This window comes from Marmota monax, unplaced genomic scaffold (genome assembly GCF_021218885.2).
Source record: "Marmota monax isolate L192 unplaced genomic scaffold, Marmota_monax_Labrador192_F-V1.1 WCK01_AAM20220418_F8-fsc00045, whole genome shotgun sequence".
Lineage (NCBI taxonomy): Eukaryota > Metazoa > Chordata > Mammalia > Rodentia > Sciuridae > Marmota > Marmota monax.
In genome coordinates this window covers 6,400,807-6,416,191 of record NW_026692132.1, presented here as the reverse complement: position 1 = coordinate 6,416,191, position 15,385 = coordinate 6,400,807, and the positions used below count along the sequence as shown (strand labels likewise).

The 15,385-nt window shown below is 39.5% G+C and overlaps 1 protein-coding gene across 3 annotated transcripts in view; it reads right to left on the bottom strand.

The window, feature by feature from the left end:
- Positions 1 to 717, bottom strand: part of Alkbh8 (alkB homolog 8, tRNA methyltransferase) — a 51,259-nt gene extending 50,542 nt beyond the window's left edge. Inside the window, exon 1 of one of the 3 annotated variants that reach the window (XM_046466404.2) lies at positions 643 to 717. In XM_046466404.2, coding sequence (XP_046322360.1) covers positions 643 to 656 — 14 coding nt within the window. In that variant the 5' untranslated portion in view covers positions 657 to 717. The other 2 variants (XM_046466412.2, XM_046466417.2) reach the window with 2 other exon arrangements.
- Positions 718 to 15,385: the final 14,668 nt, after the last annotated feature.

Genomic DNA, 15,385 nt, shown 5'->3' with positions numbered 1-15,385 from the left:
CTGTTTGTGTGTTGGGCTCTCAGAAGGCTGTCATCTACTTAAGGGAACAGACTGGATGCCTGGCATTCGGCTAGCAATAAATGTCCAATGAAATAGATCAAAACCACAGGGTGACACCACCACACGCAAGGGGCACAGGGGTTGCTAAACAAAAGCATAGGAAGACAGCTCCGTGGGAAATCAGGCCATCAACAAGCTCTCTGCTTCACTGAGTGGACACTGGTCAGAAAAGCCCTAGAAGAGCCATACTAACATGCCCTAGGTGACAAGTGCCTGCCCGGCCCCCAAAACAGAGTGACACAGGCACCACGTGAGCAATCGTACCAAACACAAACACGTGCACCTTCAACCTTAAGTGGATACCCAACGCACAGACACAGTACAGCCCACAAACTACAAGCAGAGAGCCGCCTAGATCTTCCTTCTTTCGAGCTTTCAGCCCCAGGCCAGCGACCTAACAAAGAACGAAAAAGTCCGACAAGAGAAAATGAAGACATGCAGCCCTTCGTGCCCGCCAGCAAGAAGTGCCCCACACCTCCGCCTCTGCTCAAGCCGGGTTCTCGCTACTCTGCTGCTCTCTCCCTCGCCAGCTTTTCCACCTAGCCCCAGAGAGCCGTAAGAGGCCTTCGCACACCACTGTACCTGGGCGCGGCCATGTTGGAGAACACGGCACTACATTTCCCATGAGCCAGCGGTGCGCGAACAGCGCTCCCACAATCCCCCTCGCTCCCAAAGCCCCAGGGAGCGTTGACCCAGACGTCTTTGTTTGTCAGCCGCTGACCCTAACAGTGAAGATTTGGTTCTTTTTCGGATGAATAGTTGTGGTTGGACGTGCCGCTTATTTTTATGGGTCCCTTCCCAAAAGGACAAGGTCACACGGTCGTGTCCTTCTACTCCATCAATAATAGCCTCCCTCAGCTTGGGCTCTTTGTGCTACTTTAGTCCTGAATCTTATTAGAGGTTTGAGAGGATCTTGGGGTATGAAAGATGGCATCACGTGGGCGGGGGTGACATTGCATGAAAGCTCCAGGGGAATGGTGAGTACCCACAGAGTAATAGAAACATGTGTTAAAGAAGTCAAGGTAGGAAAGGTGGGGTGTCCCTAAATTATTAGAAAACTTAGCAATATTATATCCTGTTTGCCTAAGGGAGGAAAGCTTAGAGAAGTGGAATGGTATGACCAGATCTCCTTGTGGAAAGTGAAAGAAGAGACTAGAATTAAGACAGTTGTTGCAGTGGTAAACAGAAATGTACCGGAATTTTAACTGAGACACAACAGCGGCAAAGGGAAAGAAAAAAATGGGCCTGAGCGGGGCCCACACCTGTAATCCCAGCGGCTCCAGAGGCTGAGGCAGGAGGATCCCCAGCCAAGCTGGGGGGGGTGGGGGGTGGGGGTGGAGGTGGGGGAGTGGGCTGGGGTTGTGGCTCAGTGGTGGAGTACTTGCCTAGCACTTATGAGGCACTGGGTTTCATCTCAGCAACACATAAAAATAAATAAATAAGGGTATAGTATCCATCTACAACTACAAAAATATTTAAAAAAAAAAAAAAAAAGCCAACCTCAGCAACTTAGTGAGGTCCTAAGCAACTTAGCAAGACCCTGTGTCAAAATAAAATACAAAAGGGGCTGGAGATGTAGCTCAATGGTTATGTATCCCTGGAATCAATCCCTGGTACCCCCCCCCAAAAAAAAAATGGGTTGACAACAGGTGAGAAAAGACAGGAAAGTGCAATGATCAGCAATCGTTTCTATTCTAATGTTAAATGTGATACAATGCACCATAATCATTCTCTCAGCATTGTATATGAGCTGTGAGTTCAAGTTTTGAGACACTCAGCCGCCTTCCTGTAGCGTGATCCGGTAGGCTAGCCGGGCTCCACTACAGCAGACTGTGAATAGAAGTTAAGGCTAGGTAGCCAGGGAAAGTGGCACTGAAAAGAAAGTATTGTTGAGTGGAGAAATGATTTATTTTGAGAAAAGGAAGTTAGAAGGAGAAAAGAACAGAGGTTGGGAGGCAGACAAGCAGCCTTGCAATAGTCCAGGAAAGGAAGATTGAGACCAGAACATAAGAGGAAAAGGCAAGTGCAAGCTGGAGAGGTCAAATCAAGTTTTAGTGTGAAGGTAAACATGTTCAATCTCCCCCATTTCAATCTTGCTTCTGATATTTTGCAAACATATCCCAATCAAAATTTCTGTAGTGATGGAAATTTGTTATAACCTGAGTTGTCCAATGTGGTAGACACTAGCCACATCTGGATTTTGAGCATTTCAAATGTGGCCAGATAGGTAAGGTACTGAATTTTGAATCTCTAAATTTTTATTTAGCTTCAATTAATTTACATGTGATGAGTTGCTACCAAATTGAAGGACACTGTAAGATATCCCCGTTTCTCCTATTGGCCAAATTAAGTGACTTCTCTGTATGTGTTGTACTTGAAGGTACTGAGCTTTTAAAACTTTTGAATTTCCAAGTCTCCATGAAGTCTCATTTAGTTATCTTTATACATTTGGATCACTTTTTTCAGAGATCTCTACTACCTTTCCTCCTTTTACCCATAATTAAACACAGGCAATCCCTCAGGTTTTGTGTTTGACCTTTACCTTTTATTCCATAGTCTCTCCCTGACAGCCCTCCCCGGACTTTTTGTGAATCATTCCCTATTTTCCTTTAGTTCTGACTTCCCTTTAAGAAGCAATTTAATTTAATGAAAATAATATGGGCATTGGAGTATTACCCGAAGTAGAAACTGCAAAACATTTTAACTTTGAGGATTGATGTAATAAAATGAAACATATAGAGTAGCTGTTGGATGGTTGTTCATTTCTCCTCTTCTGCTCCTGAGGTTTAGGCCCACATTTCTAACTATCCACTGTTCAATCCTGCCTGAAGATCTATAGAAAACGGTGAATACATATAAAATTTTAAGGACTGGGGAAGAAGTTCTGTGGCAGAGTCCTTACCTAGCATGTGCAAGACACTGAGATTGATCCCCAGTACTGAAAAAAAAATTGTATGCATACCCTTATCTTTTCTTTGGAGTATTGCTCAAACCATTTCTCCCTAAGCAATTTGCAACTACAATGAGACCCTTTTTTATTCACTACATAAACCCAGTGTCTTTCATAGTCTTGTAATAATAGGAATTTAATAAACTGAAAAGGAATCTAATTTAAAGATAGAATACATCTTAACCTGTACCAAAATTAACGTGGTGATCTATAATAATTTTTCAAAGGTATTAAATACTGACATAATGATTTTTTCCTTAGTAAAATCCTAATCTCAACTTCATGAGATAGGTCCTCTGTGCAACTGCAGGGTTTGGCAAGATTTTTCTACAAAGGACAAGATAATAAATCTTTTCAGCTTTCTGGCCACATATTCCTTTTTTTAAACAAACCTTTAAAAAATGTAAAAATTTTCTTAGTTACTCTAACTATGCCACAGCACCTGGCCAGTGGGTCATAATTTGCCAACCCTGGACCCTTTTCTAATTGAGAGCACATTCTCAAGGTAAAGTTGTGATTGAACCCACCACTGAGGATATTTACTATGCATGATAACATAAATGAATTTAATCAGATTAGCCCACACTATTAAAGCAGTAAAAAGTAAGAGTTCCAGAAATTAAGGAGAAGAACAACATATCATTTAGAATTGCTTTTTTTAATATTTATTTTTTTAGTTGTGGTTGGACATAATACCTTTATTCCATTCATTTACTTTTATGTGGTGCTGAGGATTGAACACAGGGTCCCGCACATGCCAGGCGAGTGTTTAGTTGCCAGTAACAGAAAACTGGTCTTATTGAACAGTTGTTTTTCTCCAAATTAGAAGCTACCCAAAGGTAGTCACTGTCATTGGTTTTGCTGCTCAAAAATGTCATAAAAAATCCAAGTACTTTCTAATCCCCTGCTTCACCCTTGGTGTATTGACATTTTATTCTAATTCTTAATGTCTCCCAGTATACTAGCACCTGTAACTGAAAAAAAGTAGCAGTGTCGCCTCCTTTTCATTTTTGATCCGGGAAATGAAGCTTCCAATGGACTTCCCCTTGTTATTGTTGTTTTGTTTATTTTTTAACTGTGTACAAGTTGTATAATATGGAAGGCAGAATTATGGGCCCCATCAGCATCTACACTCTAATTCTTGCAACCTGTAAATATGAAGATATAATTAAGTTTGCAAACTTTACTAATATAGACTATCTTAGATTATGCAAGGGTCCAAAGAAACCACACAATTTCTTAAACAGAATGATGCTAAGTGTGAAGCTGTCAACACTGTTGCTGAGATACAAGGGTCTTTGTGCAAGGACTGAAGAGAGGCCTCAGATGAGCTAGGAGCTGTACCCAGCTAATAGCCAAAAAAAAAAGGAAAGATGATCTCATCATATAATTACAAGGAAATGGATTGTGCCAACAACTTAAATAAGTTGGGGAGCAGATCCCTCCCATGGCATCTTGATAAGAACCTAGCCAGCTGGCATCTTTATTTTATCTTCATGAAACTCAGAGCAGGGGAAATCAACTAAACTAATACTCCTTACATCTGACCTACAGAACTGAAAAATAATAAATTTGTGTTTAACTGTTAAATTTGGGGCAATTTGTTATAGCAGCAATAGAAAATTAATACATAGGCTTATCCCAGACCAATCCCTAGGTAAGGGGAGTAGAATTACCATGATTGCTTTAAGGCCAACCATGGGATTTCTTCTATAGGACTATGATGAAGCTTCCCTAAGATCAAAAGACCTTGATACACTATGCTTTGTGGGGAAAAAAGTAGGACAGTGGTTTCCAGGTTTTTTGGTTTGTTTTTTTTTTTCTTTTTTTTTTTTTTTTTTTGAAAGAAAGAGATTAACTTGAGAGATGTTTTAAAGGAAGAATATATAAAAACTAATGAGAAGAGGAATCAAAAAGTGAGTCCAACATTAGCATTTCTCATGTTGCCCCAGCTACCTGTTCGTGGAGCTAAGTTCTGGTGGCTGCAGTGAGGTTTGTGTATTGGGGGGGGTCTCTTCTAACCACTTTCCACCACAGGATGGAAGCTCTACCTAGGGTGTGGCACTGTGGCAATATTGGGGCCCGGCTTTAAAAAATATAGAGTTCTGGGCTGGGGTTGTGACATGGTGGTAGAGCACTTGCCTAACATATGTGAGACACTGGGTTTGATCCTCAGCACCACATAAAAATAAGTGAATACAATAAAGATAAGATGTAGTGTCCATCTACAAAAAAAATTAAAAATATATAGAGAGTTCTATTAGAATTCTGTTAGGGAGACATGGGAGTTTACCACTTATTTCTGGTCAGGTTTTCATAATATAGTCTGTCTCAAAACCTAAAAGATGTATGAGCATTTTCATCAATTAATACAGCATCTTGTTGCATTCTTCTTTCAGATCCATCAATCAGAAAAAAATTGAAAATGGCTCTCATAGTCTCTAACATACTGTGGTTCCAAACTATGATTCGGTTTTTCTACATTTTGAAATTCAATTTCAGTCTTTTTCAAGGTATTAAATGCGGACTTAATTCTTGTATTTATGAAGTTTCTAACCTCCCTTCCCCTTCCTCTCCCTACTCACCCTGCTCCCATATTTGCTTCTTTCTCCCTGAGGTTTTTCTTCCACTTGTCCCCGGAAGCAAGTGTACATGTTTTGCTTTTATTCCCTTATTTTTGGTTAAAAAAAAAAAAAAAAAAAACTTGTATTCCACAGTCTTTCCTCTCCACTTACTCTTCTGCTACTTATTTTTCCCTCCTGGGTAAATGACAAATTTGTATCAAGTTTCCTTTCCAAGATTGTGTCTTCACTACTCTTTCCCAGGATTGCTAGCTTCTTGAAACTCCTGCAAAAATGCATTATGTAAAACCATTTGATGTTCACTGTGACATTTCAGAACTAAATGCATTATTCATGCTATGGTAATAAAAATTCAATGAAAAGTTAGCAGTTTTATAAGTCAGATGGTGAAAGTATTCCTGGTGCAGTAATTAGAGGCAAAAAGTAACCTTCCTGGCACCCCCCCCCACTCCAAAAAAAAAAAAGAGGAAGAAGAAATGAAACCAAACTTTAATCTGTAATACAAAACATAAAACTCATCTTGGAGGATTATATCTTGGTCACTTGCAAAACATAAAATTTAAGCTGTGAAGCATTAACCTCTCAATAATAGTTTGTTTATTCTTAAGTCTGAAGACCTATTTACACTGCAGATTTTTTTTCCTGCAACATATTTTTCAAGTAGAAGAGAGTAAGGAAATAGTAGGCAATTTGAAGTGAGGGAAAATCTTTGGGGATGGCTAGAGGAATAGATTTTGTGGATTTTTAAAGGTTTCAATAAAATAATGTTTAAAATATTTCCCCTTCACTCTATAAGAAAAAAAAAATCTCTTAAGAATTTATAAATACTTCATTTTAAAGTGTCTTGCTACTTTGATGGCTTCATGCTATGCTTAATCCTAAGACCCAAAGATACTTGCCCCAAAAGTACAAGCTGCATCATTATCTATACTGGGTATAAATTTGTATTTCACATAGCTTTTGCAATCATTTCTAATTTGGAGAGTCGACTCTGTGAGATCTGATTAGATGGTCTTGGCTTTTGCTTGTATTATGACTAACTAAGCTCCCATACTAGAGCATCATTTTACCACTTTGTATTGGTTACTTGGGCTTGAATTATTGTCTTTATTCACTTCACTGTAAGGAGTTTGGAGCTTTTTTTAACCCACTTGTCCATTTTGCAAAAGTAGTTTTGCATTATTTCATCCATTTACCAGACCAAAAAAAAAAAAAAAATCATGTCTTACTTAAATCAAAAGAGGGAGGTGTCAGAGGCAGTTCCCCTGCCTGTGAGCACCCCTCTGCTTTTCTTTGACAGCATCTCTCAGAGTTCATGACAAACAGACTTTCAGACCTAATGAAGGCTCTAGTCTATAAAGTGTGAATGGAAATTTAGTTTAGATAAGAAATATAAATAGAATTTCCAATATAATCTTCCAGATCCCCTAAGTTATACATACTTACCCTCAGAGGCCACTGCACTAGGGCATGTTTCTCAGAGGGTGGTTGTTAGACTACTTGCCTCGCTAAATCACTGGAGTACTTATTGAAAATGTAGTTTGTTTTTTTTTAAGAGAGAGAGAATTTTTTTTTAATATTTATTTTTTAGTTTTTGGCGGACACAACATCTTTGTTTGTATGTGGTGCTGAGGATCGAACCCGGGCCGCACGCATGCCAGGCGAGTGCGCTACCGCTTGAACCACATCCCCAGCTCTGAAAATGTAATTTTGTTTGTTTTCTTGGTGCTGTGGATCAAACCCAGGGCCTAGTATTTACTAGGCAAGTGCTTACACTGAGCTACATCTCTGGCCCCTGAAAATGTAATTTATGACCGGACAAGCTATAATGAGGAAATTGAGAACAAATATAGATGTTAATAATTTCTTTGAACATCTATGAATTATAGTATGTACTCCAGAATTTCTGGGACTGGAGTCTAGTAATTTGTATGTTTATCAAAAAGGCCTGCTTCTATTGTAAATGTACAACCATTGAAGAAAAACACTGTACATTATTCATTAATACAGATAAATGTCTAACAACCTTCCCAAAGGTGACCAGCTGCCAGATTTCTATTATATTTGGAATTTTCATTTCAGTTGGAATATTTTAATTCCTTAAGGTACAAAGAACAAAGAATTTTGATGATCCAAAAACTGAGAAATTTTTTTAAGAATCCATGAAATTATGTCTCAAAATAATTCTAATTATTGGCATTACCATATCCCATTTTGCACATGTAGCAACTAAGACAGAGTATATAAGTAGGAGATATTTTTAAGAGTGCCTTACATTTATGTGTGTGTATTTTTATTTATGAATAAAGGGGTGCAGTTTATAGAACACATACCTCTTTTTCTACAGCTAACTTTTATTGAAGTAGTAAGTACGAAAGACTGAATATACACTATTACTGAATTCTTTTTTTAAAAAAAGAACTCAAAAGTCTAATTCTCCCAATTTTACAAATGAAATCTGAGGTTCAGAGAGGTTAAGCAACTCTCCCAAGATCAGATAGTGATGAAGCCACGATCCAATCCAAAGTTACTTCTCTTGACTGACCTCGTGCACTATTGCTGAGGGACAGACATCATTATGAGAAGATATGCCTTTTTTATATTTTGAGGTTTATACAAGTGTAATGAGACAAATATAGACATGACCAATATGATAAGTGTCTTGTTGAAGTGAGTTCATCTGTTATGCAAGCACACACAAGAAAAATTTACATAGTGTAATTTTGAAACTTTCAAAGAAGCTAGCACATACAGAATCTTAATTGAAAGTTTATGTGCTATATTATTTTAAAAAAACGAGCATTATTGTAGTCTCTTGTCTCAGATGTCCAAGTCAAACATAAGATCGGATAGCCTCATTTTGTCACCTATTTAAAATAAGTCTTATGGAATCATGTAGTCAAGTCAGTTTACCAGATCTGGAATTTACTTTTCAATATTTCCAGGAAAGTCTGTTGACTTCCTCAGGATGAAGAATAATTAATTACCATTTCTTCATGAAATTTAACATATGGCTATAGTCTAAATGGTGACATTCCTCCCCCATCCTTATTAATTAATTCATGTTGAAATTTAATTCCTGATATTATTAAGAGATGGTGAATTTTAGGAAGAGATTAAAAGGGATTAGTGCCCTTAATAATAGAGGATGGAAGAAGTGTGTTTGCCCTTCCATCCTTCACCACATGGGACACACAAAGAAAGTGCCATTCATGAAGAACAGGGCCTCAATGGAGATTGAATCTGCTAGTGCCTTGATCTTGGAATTCCCAGCTTCCAGAAATATACAAAATAGCTTCTATTGCTTAGACTAGGTAATGTATAAGGTGTTTTGTTATAGTAGCAAAAATAGGCCAAGACATGTACCAAATTAAAAATAGATTACTTTCAAGAATTATTTGAAATGAAGTTTTGTGAAGTTGAACTATTGACCTGGTAGTATCAGAAGACCATAACCTTATGTTAACACGTGTTTTTAATGTATGTCATCATTTGGGATTTCTGAGTATCTGATTTCTTTTTCTGATACCAGGGATTGAACCCAGGGACACTTAACCATTGAGCCACATCCCCAGCCCTTTTTAATTTTTTTTTTTTTTTTTTTTAATTTTGAGACAGGGGCTCACTAAGTTGCTGAGGCTGGCTTTGAGCTTTCAATCCTCCTGGCTCAGAGCACCCCCATCCCATCCGGAGCAGGGTACAGGCTTGCGCCATCAAACCGAGCTATCTGATTTATATTCCTTATGTCTTTCTCCATATTACAAATTCCTCCAGTTTTTAATGTTCTTTCAGTAAAATTAACAGAAATGTATGACAGCAGTAACTTCACATTAATTGGTTCTATTCTAAACCCTAGAAGATTGGGATAAGATGGAGTGGTTACACAAGACTTGACTGAGAATTCTTAATGTCTTAGTGGCAAATTGTTTAAAACATGGGGATCTAAGGCCTAAAGAAAACAGGAAGTTGCTAGCCCAGTTTTGTTTTTTTGTTTTTGTTTTAATGTAGCCATCATCTTCCACCAGGAGATGGCAGCAATAGAAGCAGGAACGTCTGTAGGGAGAATGGAATCCTGAGGCAAATATCAGTACTGGAAAATAAAGATTTCTTCTCAAGAGCTCTGCTTCTGGCTGGTAGGAGGTCTTTAGAAGATGCCACTTCCACGAAGTGATCCAGGCTTCTGTTCAGAGTGCAGAGAGGAGTCCCCTTAACCCACAATCAAGGGTTAAGTCTTTTAGCTGATGTTGCTAAGCCAGAGTAATAAAGGATCTCTCCAATTTTATCCCAATTAATAACAAGAGAAGTCAAATACAAGTATCAGAGGCAGGGAACCACTGAAATAAAAAGCAGGAAAATGGACTAGGATTTAAGCCACAAGTCCCCAAACAAAGCAAGACATAAATGACTGGACTGAAAATGTTTCCAGGGCTGACAATCTGGGCAGGACCTCTGGTTCACGCCAATTATTAAAGTAGTGGTGGGAGCACAGGGCAGGCCTCCTGGGAGAACAGAAGTCCCACCTAGGAACTGTATTGGTAATCCCAAATAATGATGACGTATTTGGGGGAATTCAGTTTCTTGGCCCATATTAGGTATCCCTGGGAGCAGATAAAAATCTGATGGTGTAGATCTTGCCTCCTTCCTTGCCAAATAACTGTTAAAGTAAGTAGTGATGAGGAATGAAGGAGGGACTAACCAATCAGATTAAAGAAGATCAATAACCAAAACATGTGTACAGGTACAAATACTTCACAATGAAGCCAACTATTATCTATAATTATAATTCACCAATTTAAAAAAGGTCAATGAAGATTTCCCCAATATCTTGAAGAGGTGATTGAGAGTGAGGGGAAATCAGACCTAATACCACAAGAAGAAGAGATCCTACAGTAAGAATTTCGCTTCTAGTACAATGCCTTACTTTCCTGGTTGTGCTGCTTTGTAAAACGTGGCTTGGTCTCCAGACTGTCTAGAACTGCCCTTATTTTTTCTGGAAAAATTCAAAACAGGGATGGTGATAGGAGGCTTAAATACCTAGGGACTTTGAAAGTAGTGAAATGGGGCCAAATTGTACTGATGAAGAGAACCTTTGGTGTTCCAAACAAAAACACTTAGATCTGAGAGATCCATTTACATTTCCTGAGGGCAAATGTACTTTAGGAGAATGACTTCTGTTGGCCATGTTTTTCAGGTTTTATGAACAGGGTTGAGACTAAGAGGTATTTATTGGATTGTTAATCTGATTCAGAGCCCAGGATTAAATAAGAACCAGTCACCTGTCTTTTTTTTTTTTTTAATTATAGGAGATAGAGATTAGCATGAGATACACAGAAGAGCTATAGAGAAGTACTCATAGGTCCAAATAGTCCTCTTTAATATCAGGTTCCAAGATAATAGTCTCCTTATTGGTCAGGCTTGGCCTCCTTCCTTGACAAATAACTTGTCCAGAGGTTGATGATGACAGGCATGTCACATCAGAGTGCCCCACAGCCACAGTGCAAATGGGACAAGAGATCCTCAAGGAAATCCGAAAGATTTGGGCTTCCGACTTTCATCACTGTGGTCATGAAACACCTGGACAGAATACCAATAGCTCCTGAAACATCAAGGGGAGGCTGAGAGTGTTGCTCATTAGTGATGGAACACTGGTCTCCACATTGAAAGACCAGAGACTATGGAGTGACAGTCTGCAAAGACCCAGCTGTCAAATGTACAAAGTTAGAGTTGAAATATTCCAAGCCAAGTAAATAGTACTAAGAATAGAACACATCTGAGAAGCAAGTGCCAACATGGACCTGGAGATTTAGTCTCCAACTAATAGCACTAAAGACTTAGCCAAGGCTGAAAAAGACCCAGTCCTATTGAAAGAGAGCATGTACAACTATAATGTACCAATAAAAAATGTGGAAAGAGGAAAAAAGAAAAATGCAAGTCCTATCCCTCCAAACAAGATAATTTCCATACTTATCATTGGCCAGGAAGTCAGAGCTCCAAGTCTGTTTAAGAGCTAGAAGTGGATGACACAGAGAAAATCAGAAGAAGATCTTTAATATGGAGCAGAGCTATCTCCACCCTTGGTACACCGGGCATGTGGCTAGACGTCTCAGACTGCCACAGTTACAGGGGTCTGCAGCAAACACTTGTGGCTTGAGCTTTTTTCCATGATACAGTCTCCATTGGAGAAAGATCTCTGGCTTCGAATTTAAAAGTTAGTTTATTGCTTCTCTCTCATACCATCACTGGCCTCTCCCCAAAACTTTGTCAGCATTTGTCCATAAATCCTATCACAGAGGCACTGAATGAAGGTTGTTGCACAGCAAGTTTCTTAACTCCCTACTCTCTACCCCCAGCCAAAAGACTTTGAGCCTAACTATCCTCTAGTCAGTTGAAGAGTCTGCTACTAGATTCTAGGCCCTAAAAAAAGGCATGTCCACACAAATAACTAGACAGAACTTCTGTGGCTCCTCCACCTGTCCAACTCTCAGTGAAGTAGGTCACACCATGACAGCATATCTGGAATGCTGGGTCTTCAGGAGTCAGTCCTCCTTGGTGAGGAGGGAGCTATAAAGCTGTTGAACAGCGTTCTTTTGTGGCAACTTCTTCTCTAGACACCAGAGCCACAGCTTTTATTCATTGCAAATTAGGTTGTCAAAAAAAAAATCTTGAATTCCTTACTAGAAATTGTTAAGGTGCTATTTCAAAATCCCAAATAAAACTTCAGGTCTTTTTGAAATAAAGACAAAGGATTTATTCTGGCCAGGGACAAGGGAACAGAAGGCAGACAGTTCTGCAGTTCAAGGCACTGAATGCAAATGGAAGGGCCATTTAAAAACAGAAAAACCACAAAGGAGGGGGGTGGGAAAGGCAAGTATAGTCACAAGTATGTGCTCAGAAATTTGCACCTCTTGTACCTACTCAGGAAGTAAGCTAGCACAAGCTCCATAGTTTAAAGACATTGTGGTCAGGGTACAAGTGGGTGGGGGTGTCAGCTTTTATGAGACTTGGCTCTTATAGGATGGGGGCCAGCTTCTGCAAGGGGTGAGATGTCTGAGCAGAATGGGGTCAGTCTGACTAAACTTTCAAGTCAGGCCATAACAAAATAAAGCCTGAAAGGTATATATGCACCCAAATAGGGACACAGCATGTTCAGTCAGTTCAATAGCTGCTAAGACCAGGAGAGACCATCAGCTAGAACAGCCAAGCTCTTTAGCCACTGTCTGCACCATCCACTGAAACCCAAAGGGAAGATTCTGAAGTACTTGTAGAACTAGACATCTGTCCATTGGGATTGGGATATTGCCAGGAAACAGTATGTCCAAAGGGCATGAAGACTTGTGGCATGCAAGCAGCATACAGTAGCAGAGTCAACACAAGTGACCACACAAAACAAAATATTCAACAACAGGTAATTCTTGGAATTTCCAGCAAGCATCTTCAGATAAAAAGTCTCAGGACTCAGTTAAGAATAAAGTCCACTCCTTAAGAGAATTCTTAAGCTATAAACACTTTGAAGGCCACAGCTTACACTTTGTACCCTACCCTTCAAAAAGCAAGGCAGAATTTCACTTCTCAGAGAAATTAAGTTCGCATAGTGTGGGCTCCAAAATAATAATATGAAGCAGGAAGCTCTTGTAAAAACCTAGCTAAGCAACCTGAGACTTGGCAACTTGGCATAAGGAAGTTTCCTGTAAGGATTTTTGTATGTGTGTGGTGCTAAGGATTGAACCCAGGGCCTTATACATGGAAGACAAGTACCCTTCCAACTGAGCTACATTCCCAGCCCTCTTGTGGGGATTTTAAATCCTACTGCTTGGGTCAGGTCTGAGGGTAACAACTGGGCATGTTTGCACTTATAGGTGAAAGGTCAAGCAACTCCCGGTGTGCTCAAGAAACTCCCATTGTGCTCAAGAAACTCCCATTGTGGAAACAAAGCAAGCAAACCAATCCTCATAGAAGAGAAACCACCACCTCCCAGTCTCTTTCTGCTGTTTTACTTTCATATTGTTATTCAGTTTTCCCTAATTAATCTATAAACACTTTGAAGGCCACAGCTTATACTTTGTACCCTACCCTACAGCATCCAGGATCAAGTCCTGAACATTGATAATGCTCAGTATACATGGGTTGACTTATTCTATTTGCTTTTGGGGTTTTTTTGTTTGTTTTCTGTTATTATTGTTTGGCACCAGAGATTGAACCTAGAGGTGCTTTACCACTGAGATACATCCCCAGTCAACTTTTATTTTTTAATTTTGAGACAGGGTCTGACTAAGTTACTGAGGTTGGCCTTGAACTTGGGATCCTTCTGCTTCAGCCTCTCAAATCACTAAGATTACAGATGTGCACCCCTGCACCTAACCTTCTGTTGGCCAACTTAAAGGCAGAATGACTCAGCAGAGAACATACTGCAAGGGGGTATAAGTGAGGAGAATTTTATTTTGGCAAGTCTTTTCTCCTTTCTGCACCTTAGTTGCTTCTCTGTAATGGAGTGAAGTTGGACCAAACCACTGCTTTTTAAATGGTCAGCCTTATTTGGGTTTCCCAAGAAGTAGTTACAATACACAGTGGAGTGAGGAGAGGAGAGGAACACTGACCTTCCCCAACTTTACTAAGAGCAGACCTGCTTTTGAGGTCTGGGGTTCACAGTAGAAGGCCACTTATAAAGGTTCTTTGTCTTAAATTTCAAATATCATGACTCAATTATTTCAAAGGTCTCTTTCACTCTAACAGTGTATGATGTTGTAATTTCATTGAGACTGAAGTAAGACAAGTGTCTTATTTGGTAGTGGTCCATCCCAGCCTAAGACCTGTGCATCCTTTTACCTTCACTGGCCTCTAGAGACATCTCTAACTTTTGCATGGATGTGGTTTGCATGTAACTGCATACCTCTTTTGCAAGCCTAGGCTCAGTCATCTCAAACATGTAGGCTCCTCCCTTCCCTCTAGCCTTCCTATAAACCTAATTGGTGTCCTAATTGTTAGGAGAGCCACTTGGGATGCCTCCCTCTCTCCACTCAGCTTACATACCTTCCTGGTTCTTTCTGCTTTTCTTCTCCAGAGCATTCTTACCTTGTGCTTTTATTATTCCTTTTTGCCTGGAGTAGTGTTTGTCCTTCCACCCACTACCCCTGGCTATTTATACCTGAGGATCACCAATAACACTAAGAAGTTTCTGTGGGTGGCATTTATGGACTAATGGTCTAACCAATAGAGAAGGAAAAAGAATGGGGGAAGAAAAAAAGAGAAAAGAGAAAAGGAGGGCTGGGAACACAGTGGTAGTGCATGAGGCCCTGGGTTGGATGCCCAGGAACCCTACCCACACACCCACACACACGCACACAGAAGGTAACAGGATTAAAGGAAGAGGAGTGTGTGGTCTCTTGGCATGGGTGAGATCCACTCTTCCTTACCATTCTCAAAATACATCCAAATTTCCACTATGTATGAGACTGATTTTGACTAACAATCTAGTAAAAGACAGAGCCAGAATAAAACTTATACCCTCCATTCCTTCTTACCAAATATCCATCAGTTAATGTGGCCTTGAGACAATATCACATGTAGTTAAAATGTGGGCTCCCCAGTTAGACTTCCTGATCTTTCTCCCTTCATCAACACTAGATTTGCAAATTTATGTTTCAGGTTCCTCATCTGTTTATAATGTGGGTCTTGTATAATAATAAAATCTACCTTTAAGGCTACTTTGAGTACAAAATGAAATAATTTGGGTGAAGTTTTCTGAATAAGGCCTGGCAGAAAGGCTCTACTAGTGCTGACTGTTATTCTAAACAAA